This window comes from Nanorana parkeri, unplaced genomic scaffold (genome assembly GCF_000935625.1).
Source record: "Nanorana parkeri isolate BGI_ZX_2015 unplaced genomic scaffold, ASM93562v1 scaffold1922, whole genome shotgun sequence".
NCBI lineage: Eukaryota > Metazoa > Chordata > Amphibia > Anura > Dicroglossidae > Nanorana > Nanorana parkeri.
In genome coordinates this window covers 107,504-121,764 of record NW_017308190.1, presented here as the reverse complement: position 1 = coordinate 121,764, position 14,261 = coordinate 107,504, and the positions used below count along the sequence as shown (strand labels likewise).

General features: G+C 41.2%; 1 protein-coding gene across 1 annotated transcript in view; it reads left to right on the top strand.

Annotated features, from left to right (window-relative positions):
* Window positions 1–3,007: 3,007 nt before the first annotated feature.
* TTC12 (tetratricopeptide repeat domain 12) overlaps window positions 3,008–14,261 on the top strand; it is a 101,115-nt gene continuing 89,861 nt past the window's right edge. The window contains exons 1-4 of the mRNA XM_018572060.1: window positions 3,008–3,059; window positions 5,930–6,099; window positions 7,926–7,944; window positions 9,871–9,992. Coding sequence (XP_018427562.1) covers window positions 3,008–3,059; window positions 5,930–6,099; window positions 7,926–7,944; window positions 9,871–9,992 — 363 coding nt within the window. The remainder of the gene's footprint in view (window positions 3,060–5,929; window positions 6,100–7,925; window positions 7,945–9,870; window positions 9,993–14,261) is intronic.

Genomic DNA, 14,261 nt, shown 5'->3' with positions numbered 1-14,261 from the left:
TTGTGCAATCAGATTGTAACATGTGTGATGAGCTTAAACGACACTAAGCATAATATATGAGTGAATACATATATACAGTATATAGCAATGCAATCAGTATTGAGAGGGCCCCCTTCAACATGATGTCTCAGAGTCCTTTACCTACTGCTATATATTACTGCACTGTGGCAAATAACATATAGCTTTTTTGCCTTACATTTTTAGTATGCCCAAAATCTCTTTGAATTTTACAGATTTGCTAGTTGTATTTTTCACGTGTGTTTCTATGTTACAGCAAGTCGGAACTTTTTTTGTATTTTGAATAGCGTAGGGAATATTTTAATTACCTTTTTAGTTTTTGTTTTGCTATCTGGTCCTATTGAGAAATAGATAGTGGGGGGAAAGCGAGGAAAATCATCTCTTAGACAGTTATCACTGGAATAAAGATTTAAAGATATTCCCTCTGATCCTGTCCTGATGACAATTCAAAATTTTTCATGTAATTTCCCTTCTGCCTTAGGACAAATAGAGGTCAATCTCACCACACAGCAACAGAGAGCAACAAGAAAAAAAATGACAGGGGTCATAACCCCACATAGAGATAAACACCAGCACACATGCAATGTATTCTCAAGCCTTCTTTGGATTTATTGATACATCATCACATATCACTAAGCAGCCCTGAAGAAGGGACCCTGTGTGGCCCTGAATTATTGGCATTTACAACGATATATGACAATGAATCAATAAATCCAAGAAAGGCTTCAGAATACATTATGTGTGTGCTGGTGATTATCTGTCTCTGATTTTCAAGTTCTATATGGTGCCATCCGTGTCCTCACTTCGAGCACCACTTTTTAAAGGTCACAACGCTGTATGAAGCGCAGGTGACACTACACATTTCAGGGGTTCTTACCCATCTATACCCTATCTAGAATTACTAGAACCTCGAGACATACTTTTACAGCTCGAGACATACTTTTACTTTTATTTGCTGCTTTAAAATTGTATTTCTTTCAGCAATGCCTATATGACAGGTGATTCATATGCCATTGGTGTATAAAGGGGCCTTTGATAATTGCAATCTTTAGTAGTTTTATGTAACATGTCCCCCATCTCCTACAGCCTTTTTTTGGTACTGTCATTTATTTATTATGGGTATTATAGTCAACAATTATACAGCACTTTGAATACTGCACATTCACATCAGTCCCTGCCCTCAAGGACCTTACAACCAAATTTCCCAATCTCACATAGTGTATATACAGAGCCTATTTACCTTCCAGTTTGTCTTTGGAGTGTGGAAGGAAACCCATGCAAGTAGAGAGAGAACATGTAAACTTCTTGCTGATAGTGTCTTGACCAGGATTCAAACTTGGCACCCGTAAGGCCCCGTTCCCACTGCGCGATAAGCAAATCGCGCGTTTGTCGCGCGATTTGCATATTGCGCGACATCGCGAGATTTGCCGCGCGATGTCGCGTTCAAGCTTGCATTGAGCAAGCTTGAATCGCGGCTAAATCCGCTCCAAAAAGGGTCCTGCTGTGACACACGACCCGCGACAGCAGGACCCTTTGCCCCATTGGATTGCATTGGAGCGCGATATCGCGCGGTAATTTGCCGCGATATCGCGGGAATTACCGCGCGATAAATCGCTCAATGTGAACGGGGTCTAATACTGCAAGGCAGACGTGCTGCCAGTAAGCCACTGTGCTGCCATGACTTCATGCTCTGCCCACTCCTGTATAACTCTGTGACCATTTATTGAGTAAGTCTTCAGTCTATACCGGTCTTCTGTAGCATTACATATAGTAAATATTATATGTGGCCCTTTGGAGATATCAAGGACTGTACTGAAGATCCCTATACATAATAGGGACAACATTTTATACACAGGGGGTTATTCACAGAGCTGCCGAAGGCAGCCGAGTGAATAACTGAGCCGTAGTGAAGTGAGCCGAACAACGTTCGGCTATTCACTACTTCTCAGTACGGCTGATTTCAGCCGTACATTGGCTGCCTTCGGCTGCACTTTGGTCAGCATAAGTGCAGAAGGACTTTGACACAGCCAATCCAACATTTGGATTGGCTCCTTTGTGAATAGCCCCCATAATGTACTAGTATGCACAGCATATTACACATTATGGCAGACTTGCCTGCTAAATCAATTCTCTTCAGCACTGCACTGTACCCTCCACAGCACTTCCATTTTCATCCAGCCCTCCTTGTGGGTTTTGACTATTCAGCCGTTTAGATGACTAGGCCCTGATGACAACTCCTGCGCACAGGCAGAAGGGTTTCTTCATCTTAGCATTCCGAGTCCATGAACTGAGCTGCGCATGAGCGACTTATTGCACAGAAAATAAACATTGCTCACAGGCTGAAAGAAGCTTTTATGACAGAAGAGACACAGTTTCTTTCATTACCTTACTTCCACTGTAAGTTGACAGTCACTTGTCTAGATCATTACAGTTATATGAAAAGTCAGCTTGTGAAAAGTCTAAGGCTGGGCACACACCTTACAACCATCGCAAGACTTTTGTCTTGTGATGGTCGTAAGGTACTTAAAAAAAAGTACGATCTACCTATCTTGCATAGGCAGATCGTACTTGCGATGATCGCAAGCCACGCCCCCTGAGGGGCGGGCTTCCGATGACCGCAATGCCGAACGGGCAGTGTGCGCTTGCGCACACCGGCCCGTCCGGCTTTTATCTTACGAAAATGCTACAGACCCGCCGAACATCGTACGATGCTCGGCGGGTTTTGAAACATGTTTGTAAGTTTAAAGTCGTGCGACCTTACATTAGTAGAGGTCGCACGGCTTCCACACACCTTGCAATAATCGTATGATCGCGGGATTTCCCACGATTATCGCACGATTATCGTAAGGTGTGTGGGGACCTTAACATGCACAGGATGTGATTGGAGGAGAAACCTTTAATCATATATACTGTATCGGCACAAATAAGTGCTGAGCTACTACTGAACTTTTCACGTATCAGTTTTTCTTCATTTCAGAATTCTTCAGAAATGTCTACAGATCAGAAGCTGGAGAAGTTTTTGAAAGATGTGGATGAAATATGTAAGTCTTGGTTAATTGCTTTTCTTCTAAGAGCACTTTATGCATTGACAAATAATTTCATATTATCTCTGAACATTACTGCCAGGGACATATACATTTACCCAGATGAGGTTATCAGATATTAAGGAGATCTAAATCCAATCACAAAAATTAAGCTTGTTAATGACATTTGAAAGGCAATTTCATTTTTTTCATTAAGATTTTACTGCTGGAGCCGGAGTGTGTGCATGTAGATAGGAAGTGGCTGCTAAGAAGCCAGATGAGATCAGCTGGCATGCAAAAAAAAGGATGAAATAATGGTAAAGACATTATTTTCTAAAAGGCAAAAATATGGCATCTCTTTATGAAACACAATGCTTTAACAAACTAAACACAAACCGGTTAAAGTTTACCTTTCATGTAATACTGTATTGCCTTTGGTATAGCCAAGTGAATGAAAAAGTATTTAAAACATAACTTTTTCATCTTCATCCATGGCTCTTGGCATTAGAAGTATCAAATCTGCCATCCCAGACAGGGAATATAATCTTTCATTTTGATTTTTGTCACATAGGAGCACTTAACCTTTAACACACATGTAGACCTGATCCTAAGTGCCGCTTCATCCCCAAGCACACACATATTTCAAATAATGTTTACAGTATTATCCTTATCTTCTTGTGCTATAAACCTTTGACATCTGTAAGGTTAGTGAACTGCATCAAGTTAAATGTTCTATCGTTGACTTGTTTGCTTATGCTCTACTTGTCTTGGAAATATAATTATCTATTCAAACATATATAAAACATTTATGGGATGTACATCTTGTTCTCCTTATATGCAATCTACTTGTAGATATACAATATTGACCCTCATGGATTAGGGCAGATAGATGGGCATATTTATAAAGCAGTAAGTATAGAGAAAACAGGAAATGAGAGGAAATCCCTCCAAAGAGAGGGGAATTCCTGGTGGTCAGCAGGCTTACCAGAACTAGTGTCCCCATTGGAAGATTTCCCATTCATTCTTGGTCTAGTGACGACTATCACTAGTCTTGTCATTTCCTGTGTTTGGGTGCCTTTACACTAGGAGTAACAGTGTCTGGATCTTGAAAGAAATATGATCCAATAGGTAGATTACAACAACAAAAAAGGCCAACAAAGGTGCTTGGAGACTTATTATTGGTTCATCACTGGGTCTAACTTTGCTGCATGCCAATATTATCAATAAAAAAGCAGCATGTAAGATATTGCAAAAAAAATTGAATTGTGCCTCTATATGAAATGCATTTTGTGCCGCTAAGGGAATTTACCCTTCACTTAGGCCCCATTCACAACTATTTTTCTGTTCTGCTCGGTCCCACTGAGGGACCAAGCAGAACAGCCGAGCCGAATGCCGCTCAGCGGCATTCGGCTATTCACTCACTGCTGTTCGGCATCTATAAGAATAGGCCGAACAGCAGTGAGTAGCCTGCCGGAGGTTCGGCTCAGCCGATCCAGATGTTGGATCGGCTGAGTCGAACCCCTTCTGCACTTCGGGTCCGCCGAACATGCTGAGCATGTTTGGCCAACCCGAAGCCATGCAAAGCAAGCTGATGTATGGCTGATTTCAGCCGATATACGGCTGAAATCAGCCGTACCAGCCTGAAGTGAATAGCCGAACAGTGTTCGGCTCACTTCACTTCAGGTCGGTCATTCACTCGGCTGCCTATGGCAGCTTAGTGAACAGACCCCTTGGTTTTGTGGTCAATCAATGCTATACGCTAAGGGGGTTAATAATGAATGAGCCGAAGGGTCCAGCCGTAGCTATGGCTGATCCTTTGGCTCTCTTCGGCTGCTGGAGCCCTTCGGTTCAGTCGAACCGAAGGGCTGCTGTACGGGCTATTCACTATGGCCCACACAGCTCCCGAAGGCAGCCGAGTGGCTCAGCCGAACCGAAGGCATATGCTTCGGCTTGACTGAGCCAAAGTGATAGCTGGAGCATGTAGAAAGGTCGGCCAAAGTCGACCGATCTCCACGCAAATGACAGCTGGGTGGAGCCAGCCATGATCTCATGGCTGGCTCCACCCAGTTGTAATGACAGATCAGCGTCCCCAAAATGCTGGCCAATAGGAAACAGTTGGGTGGAGCTAGCTGTCACCGCTAGCTCCGCCCAATTGTTTTTCTTTTGCCGACATATGCCAGATGCTTCATTATGCGGCGGGAGTCTGTCGCATGAGGTCGGGTGCTGCGTTTTTAAAAAAATTTTTTTTTTTCTTTTCTTTAAAATATTTTTATTTATTTTCCTTTTTTTAACAATTTTTTAAAATATTTTTCAACTTTTGCTCTGCGGCATTTGGCTATTCACTCACCACTGTTCGGCCCCTATGGGAATAGGGGTGAACAGCAGTGAGTAAGCTGCTTGAGCTTTGGCTCAGTCGATCCAGATGTTGGATCAGCTGAGGAGAACTCCTTCTGCACTTTGGATCAGCATGTTCAGATGACCGAAGGCAGAGCATATTCGGCTGACTGAAGGTAGACAATGTACGGCTGATTTTCTCCGATGTACGGCTGAAATCAGCCGTGCAAGACTGAAGTGAATAGGCGAACCTCGTTCGGCTCACTTCGCTTTTGCTGGGTTATTCACTCAGCTGCCTTGGGCAGCTGTGGGAATAACCCCCTAAGTATTTTGCATTCTCCTTTAGTGACTGAGGAAAGAATGATATGCATGGAGCCAGCTTTCACCTTTAAATCTACAATATACTACAATTACGAAGACTGCTTAATGCTCATACAATACATAATTGGCTAAGATACTCTGACTACCAAACAGAACTAAAATGCTTATTTATATTCTGGTAGTGCCTATTTTTAATCTAGGTGGCTATGTTTCTCTATAATCTCATTTTACAGCTGAAATTCTTCAAGGCTTAAACTCTGAAGATTCATCTGCTCAAGAAAATGCCATCTCAAGAGCAGATCAAAAGCTAGATATGTTCAAGAAGACTGACAATGAAGATGGAATTAGGACCAAAACTAATAGGACACTTATTAATAAGCCAAGTAGCTCATTTACTGAGCCTGTAAGTTTTGTACACCGTTTGAGCATTTTTTCTTTTTGTTTACTAGAACCATTCATTTTATCTAAAAGCACAACTTTCCATATGTATTAAATTCTGTAATGTCAATTGTAGATTTAAATGCTGCAGATGGCATGCAAAAAAGGATATTGGCTGTAGCTACAGCAAATCATCACCAAATATGTGGCACTGTACAGTCTTCCTGGCAGAGGAGGACTGGGCTGGGGGCAGAAGGCAATTGCCACCTGGGCCAGACATAAGATAGGATGGGCTTTTGGCCCTAAGTGGACATACTTCACCATTCACATATCAACCAGAGCAGGGCCTGCAGTCAGTAACACATAGTGGACATTATAAAGCTCTCTGCTTGCTGTTCAGACCTGCACTCACATAGGAAATGGGACAACAGTGACTCCCTTTGTGATTATGAGATGTAATTTGACTAAATGTTGAGAGAAGCCAAGGGTGCTGGACGATGTGAAACTGTATCCATCAAGAAAAGGGCCACTTAGGTGTATTTGTCCACCAGGCAAACGATTTGCAGTCTTTCTCTGCTCCCTGGCTTTGCCAGTTCACATTGATGAATGCTAACAGGTTGAGGAATATTAACAGGCAAGTTTTATAAATTGTAGCTTAATGAGTACAGTGAATGTCGGAGAAAGCCACATTAAATCTGACAGCAGAATCATTTATATAGAAAATATAAAGTGGTGAAACTGTGCATGTTAGCCTATTTTGTGTGCTGTGAGTCGGTTCTCAACTAACAGAAATACACCTTAATATGTAGCAACATTGATATGCCAGATCCATCTTTATTGGCAAATGTATTGCAGATCTTGGGGGAATCTGACCTCCGGTAAATAGATTCCCTTTATAATGTCCAAATAGCATGATGAGACCTTCAAAATTGTTTGCCAGTTGTGAGAGCCCAGTGCTGGTTCTTTTTGGTGCGAGGTCTTTCATTGTCAAAAATAAGTAAGAGTTCTTAAATGTTTCCAAACTATAAAGTGTTTGTAACAATAAAAACCCCCAAATGCTTAACCCCCCCATCAACACAAAACTTTATTTATATACTTTTACAGGTATTTATATAGCGCTGACAATTTACCCTGCACTTTTCATAGTTGCACATTCACATCACTCCCTACCCTCTAGGAGCTTACAATCTAAGGTCCCTATCTCAGATGCATACATACAAGGGCCAATTGTTTAGACAATAGCCAATTAACCTACCAGCATGTCTTTGGAGCGTGGGAGAAAACACAGGGAGAACATGCAAACTCCTTGCAGATAGTTACCTGTTTGGGATTTGAACCAGGGACCCCCAGTGCAGCAAGGCAGGGGCGCTCATAGAAGTTTTAAGCTATGAATAAACTTTCTTGCTTTAAAAACACTTTAAATCAAATTTACTAAGCCATTGCCCATAGGACTAACCAATCATAAACTCTAAACTAAGCTCTAACCTTAACATTTACAAAACATAAACCTTTAACTAAGCACCCTAACCCTAACATTTACCTAATGTAAATGCTCAACTAAGGTCCCGAACACCTAACCCCAAAACCAATTTAACATAACCACCAAAATAATCCCTAACACTAAACTAACCATTTCTTCTGTATACTTGCTTTATCTTGCATCAGAAGCAGCCATACCAAATCCTCATAGGTCCCTTCTCAAAATCCTAGATTGTCAAGGTGTGATACTGAAAATAACTGATTTCCATAAAATGCACTTGTGCACTATTTATAATATTATTGTATGTTTGATTTTATATAAAGTGTTCTTGTAAAATATGTTTTTATATATATGTACATTCTTTTTTTCAGAAATCTGAAATGAGCCAAGGTAAGAAGAACATTTTACAATGGTTAGTGGCATACTCAAACTGAATTATAAATATGTTCTAATGGCAACTTTTAACTACTTGCTGCATAGGTAAGAAACATTTGCCTTTCATCATTATAACAATTATTTAGTATACTGTATTATTTAAAGTTTATAGTACAATACTGCAAATATAGCCTAATGATAGAACAAGTTATTGCACAAAAAGGTAGAAAAATACAAGCTGGATCATTTGATTTAAACGTAGGGAACCATGGCCACAAACAATCTTTCTTCTGGTAAGGCCTCTGCTCAGATGTTTACAGTTCCTGTACAAAATAAATACAGCTAAAGTAAATATGTAGTCTTTATACCTTTCTTCTTTAGATTAAATTATTATAGTAATTATAGTTAATATACTGTAAGTTTTAAGAGGCAATATAAAAATCACTGCAAGACAACAGACAGTGATGAGTATATTATGTAAATATCTTTTTGTACTTGATTAAATACTCCAGCAATCATCAAGTTCTGATATCATGGTAAATGCTGAATAGGCATGTAAGTCGGCAAAATATTCATTTCGGTTTGTTTCGTTTCATATTTTGCGTTATTTAATTTTTCGGGATTTCGGGTCTGAAAATCATTTTTCAGATCAGACAAATCCAAATTTTTAGTTAATGTTGGATTAATTAAACAATAATTGTTAATGAACATTCAATGCAGAAAAGTGACATTAAGGGGGTTATTCACTAAAGAGCCGAAGGATCAGCCGAAACTTCGGCTGATTCTTCAGCTCTCTTTGGCCGCTGGAGCCCTTCGGTTCAGTTGAACTGAAGGTCTGCTATTTGGGCTATTCACAATGGGCTATGGGAGCTGCATTGACCATTATAATGTCCGCAGGCCTTCGACCACCACAGTATAGGGTGAAGAGGTTACAAGTGTTGGTCATGAAGCCTACAGTAGAGAGGTTCAGTTGAGTAATGGTCCTTTATACAGGTACCCTTGCAGCGTGGGGCAGAAGGAGGCTAGGCATGCCGTGATGAAGTAACTCCTGTGCGCATGTGCAGACGTTATGCCATTGAGGCTCTGCCCTGTCAAGTGGTCAAAGAATCAGAACCAAGAAGAAGACCTGGGTAAACATATAAGCACTGGTGAGGGAGGTGCGTAGTGCTGGAGGGGATCGGTTTGGCACCTAAGTCTGCCATACTGTGCTAATATGCTGTTTATAGTACATTATGACTAAAAGCTCCAGGAGAGCTGTCTTTGTTTTCATCCCTCACTTTACTTAGACTTTAAAGGGCAGCAACTGGGCTTATGTGAAAATATGAATACTTGGTCTTAACGTAATATAACTGTGCAGGCCTTCTAAAGAAATGACAAGAAAGTATAACCAGAGATGCTATGTGTGGTGGACTAGAAGGATCCAAAAATGCTTCTGCTGAACTAGTGCAAAGGGCAATACTTATTTGCATCCCAATTTAACCTAACTTATGTTGTGGAAGCCTCATTTTTAAACTGAGTCTGGTAGTGAGAGATCACATGAAGTCGAACAGTTCCTGAGGTGTCAATTGTCTGTCCTCTCATTCATTGTGATTACTAAATTAAAGACTTATTTGACACTGTTATATATACTTTGAAGTAAAACAGTGTGAAAGTGGGCAGTTGACAGGGACAGCAGCTGTAAGACTTCAGATGATTCATGACCAGTAAATAAAGTTAAATACAGCATCATACATGAATCATTTTTACATGAAACTCCGCTATTCTAATACTATAAAACTGAATATTCTGGTTCTTGTGCAATCTCAGTTGTAACTAGTTCTCTTTTCATCTGGAGGTCCTGTAACAATCAGTGGCTTGAAGCTTTGCTGTGAGATAAAATTTGCAATTTCTATGGAAAACACTTTAATTCTTATAATATACACATTCATATACTGTTTACAGCCCTAAAAGATCTGGGAAATGAAGCATATGCAAAAGGCAATTATGAAAATGCAATTCAACGGTACAGTGAAGGTCTGGAAAAGCTGAGGGACATGCAGGTCTTATATACTAACAGAGCACAGGTATGTAGACTTACCGGTAATTGAAAAATACTTTGATTAGTATCTATAAACTTGCATTAGTATCTAAATAGTCAACTATTAATGATTAATGGTTTAACCTTCTACAAGCTGGATGTGTTGAGATGTTGTCTAAATAGGCTATAGATGTCAGCTTCAAAAGCAAAGCTTACAGAGAGATAGACCAGGCGTCAAAGGCTTACTGCTTGTGTTCATTCATCACCATTGCATAAAACACAAAACAAAAGAGATTTCCCTTGCAATACAATCCAGAACACAACAAAACATTGAGCCTGCTTGCTGACTGAGGCAATTTGGGTCTGCTTAGAATTGCAGGCTGTTCCAGCACAGCATGCAACTAGTCTTTCCTTTAACAGACACCACATCACACCACACATCTCAGAGAACATTTAAATGATATCCCAGTTAGGGAAAATGGTGTGGGCAGTGATTAACCTCCTGCCTATCTCATAAAATGTTACAATCTGGATGGCAAGAAAATCCTTCCCTTGACTCTACCATGGACCTAAAGGGTCAGTTTGTCACAAGCAGTGGTAAACCGGATGTGCTTGGGTTTGATTTGCTTGGGTGTTCACCTAACCCAGCCAGAAATCAAAGTTCGGTGAACATTCAAATGAACAGAACCCAAGGCTGCCTGTGTCCTAACAACCAATCATGCTGTGCAACCCACACAGTGTCACTGATTCTTAGTATGCTAGCGGCTGGGTCGCATAGCACTATTGGTAACTAAGACCATTGCAGCCCCACAACATCATAGGTTGTTTTGGTGTATCCTGCGTCCTAGCCATCAGTGATGCTATGCAGTTCAGCCACCAGTCAACCAATGCCACCATGTGGGTCACCCAGCATCATTGTTAGCTAGTCTATTTACTCTTTAATTTTATGAAGGGTGTCTAAGTAAATGCCTCATTAAGGCCATTTGGAGTTTTTGAATTTAGTATAAACAATCAATTTCACCTCTGTTTGGAGTAAGATTTTATTTAGATCTCCAAAGAAAATGTACAATGCGAAGAACCAAAGAAAAACCAATGAAATCTTTTATTCAATATTTGCCCTTTTAATGGATTCATATATGGATTATCTTTTTTATGTACTTGACTGGAACCCAGATTTCAGAATGAACTAATCAACCACTATATCTTGATTGTGTTACCATGGCAGTCACAACTGCCTTAAGTATTTGCAAACTCCTTTTGAACCTGGACTAATGTCTATGAGTTCCTTTGATTTTAAGTCAATTGTTCCTGATTTGCGGTTTTCATTGCACGAAAATGCTAGATGGAAATGGTGGTATGCCATTTCTTTTGGATTCTAGTCATTTTCTCTATTAAACAGCTGTAAAGAAGGTCACATCTGCAGTTGCTCATCAGGATTTCAAAACCATTACAGTCTGTAAATAGGATCTAGGGCTACTAGAGATTGCAGGAGTAAAATGCTAATAGATTTCTCTTGTGTCAGTTCTGATATGCAGTAGCTGTTTAACAGACACACTCCACACAGCACATACGTTATCTTATCTACAAAATTTCAGGCTTTGAAAACCCATCATGCATGGATTTATGATACCAGCATTCCTTAGACACCAATACAAGATGTGCAGTGGTACTTAATGGTTCTGCATCAAGTATAGATGCTGTTCCTTTATATCTGCAGACAGCCATCCCATGTGCTTTGATGTTACTCTTCTCTCTGAGATCCATAATCAATACAATATATTTGATAATATCTGGCCTTTAGCATCTACCGGTACTTCTGGTATTTATGTTTTGTCCTTGAAAAAGTGTCACTGCAGGCCCAATTTATCCTTGAGTTTGTATCACCTTAAAGTGTGTAAATCAAATCTGATTTGACTGTTCCAGAAAATGTCTAATATTATGGATGCTTGGATATTTATGTTTGTTTGTAGGTTACCCTTTTGGCCTTTTATCTCGTTTCATACTAAAATATAAAAAAAATCTAAACTTATTTATGGTAATATTAATATCTTATAGGGTCACTCAAGGAAAACGAAATAAACGTGTAAATTATAAATGTATAAAGTAAAAAAGGTTGCTTTCTTGTTTTTAGTTTTTGGAAAAAGTATTTAAAAGAAAACCATTTTTGCTTGAAATTTTAAAACTGTAACATTAAATTATGGGTTCTATTCACGAAGCTGCCGTAGGCTATTCACTTCAGGCTGGTACTGCTGATTTCAGCCGTATATCGGCTGAAATCAGCCGTACATCGGGTGACTTCGGGTTGGCTTTTTTTTTTTTTTTAAACCTAACTTTCCCGGGCGCTCTGGGAGTCTCCCGCTCCCGGCCGCCAAGGAGAGAAACACTGCTTTTTCTTTTTTTTTCTTATTCTGACACGGAGCTGTGTCAGAATAGAAAAAAAATAAACATTTTGGCCATAGGAATGCATTGCTAGATTCCTAGCAAGTTGCTGGTCTCAAAATTCTCAGCCATAATGTGCTTCAGTCACCGTCCAGATATTTTGACAGTAGCACACTCATCGTTGTCAGTATACATAGTTGAACGCGAGGATTCCCCCCATCCACACAGGGGCTGGAACAAGTTAAAACACTGCAAGAGGTGCTTGAACAGTTGTGGAAACAGTTATTTTCACAGAAGATTTAACCACTTTTCTCAAAACTTATGCTGAAGTTATGTTAGTAAACGTTCCATGGCAGAATCAGCCCTGTGACTGTACGGTTGTCAGATGCATCAGGAGATCAGGAGCCAGTCAGTGTAGTTTCTGATCATGTGATCACTGTAACAACCAATTATAATGACTACATGGCTTTGTAACAAACAAGCTGGCAACGGCCAGCTCATCTTTTATTGAACCTCACACAGAGACAGGCATTTTGAAGGAGATCAGCAATGGCATCATTGGTATTCATCTTAGAAAAAGGTGTCCTTTATTATACTAAATACTGTCAATGGAGATATTAGCCCCATGTAGTTATGAGAAAATATATATTTTTATGATACTGGTCATTTAAAGTGACACTAAACTCAGGGGTTAAATCTTAAAAATACATTCAAGTACCTTAACTATTAACAAAAATTTAGCTTATTTGTATATCACTCGGCTGTAGATCCTCAAATCATCTCTGAATTGGTGCTGACACTGTTCTGCCTTCTGGATGGTGGCTACCTTTGTTCCACATGGTCCCTGTGTGTTGTAAAGAAGTCACCACTCCAAGCTCACTCCCATGATGGCTACATATTATGTTTAGTTTACTAATTTGTATTGAGATTGTAGTCTATCACAGGAGCGAGCTACTTTACAACACACAGGGGTCTATTCACGAAGCTGCCGAGGGCAGCCGAGGGAATGACCGATCTGAAGTGAAGTGAGCCGAACACTGTTCGGCTATTCACTTCAGACTGGCACGGCTGATTTCAGCCGTATAGCAGCTGAAATCAGCCGTGCATCGGCTTGCTTCGTGTGGCTTCGGGTTGGCCGAACATGCTCAGCATGTTCGGCTGACCCGAAGTGCAGAAGGAGTTCGACCCAGCCGACCCAACATCGGGATCGGCTGAGCCGAACCTCCGGCAGGCTTCTCACTGCTGTTCGGGATCTTTCAGAATAGCCCGAACAGCGGGGAGAAGCCTGCCGGAGGTTCGGCTCAGCCGATCCAGATGTTAGGTCGGCTGAGTCGAACTCCTTCTGCACTTCGGGTCAGCCGAACATGCTGAGCATGTTCAGGTGATCCGAAGCCACACGTAGCAAGCCGATGTACGGCTGATTTCAGCCGTATAGCAGCTGAAATCAGCCGTGCATCGGCTTGCTTCGTGTGGCTTCGGGTTGGCCGAACATGCTCAGCATGTTCGGCTGACCCGAAGTGCAGAAGGAGTTCGACCCAGCCGACCCAACATCGGGATCGGCTGAGCCGAACCTCCGGCAGGCTTCTCACTGCTGTTCGGGATCTTTCAGAATAGCCCGAACAGCGGGGAGAAGCCTGCCGGAGGTTCGGCTCAGCCGATCCAGATGTTAGGTCGGCTGAGTCGAACTCCTTCTGCACTTCGGGTCAGCCGAACATGCTGAGCATGTTCAGGTGATCCGAAGCCACACGTAGCAAGCCGATGTACGGCTGATTTCAGCCGTATAGCAGCTGAAATCAGCCGTGCATCGGCTTGCTTCGTGTGGCTTCGGATCACCTGAACATGCTCAGCATGTTCGGGTGATCCAAAGTGCAGAAGGAGTTCGACTCAGCCGATCTAACATCTGGATCGGCTGAGCCGAACCTCCGGCAGGCTTCTC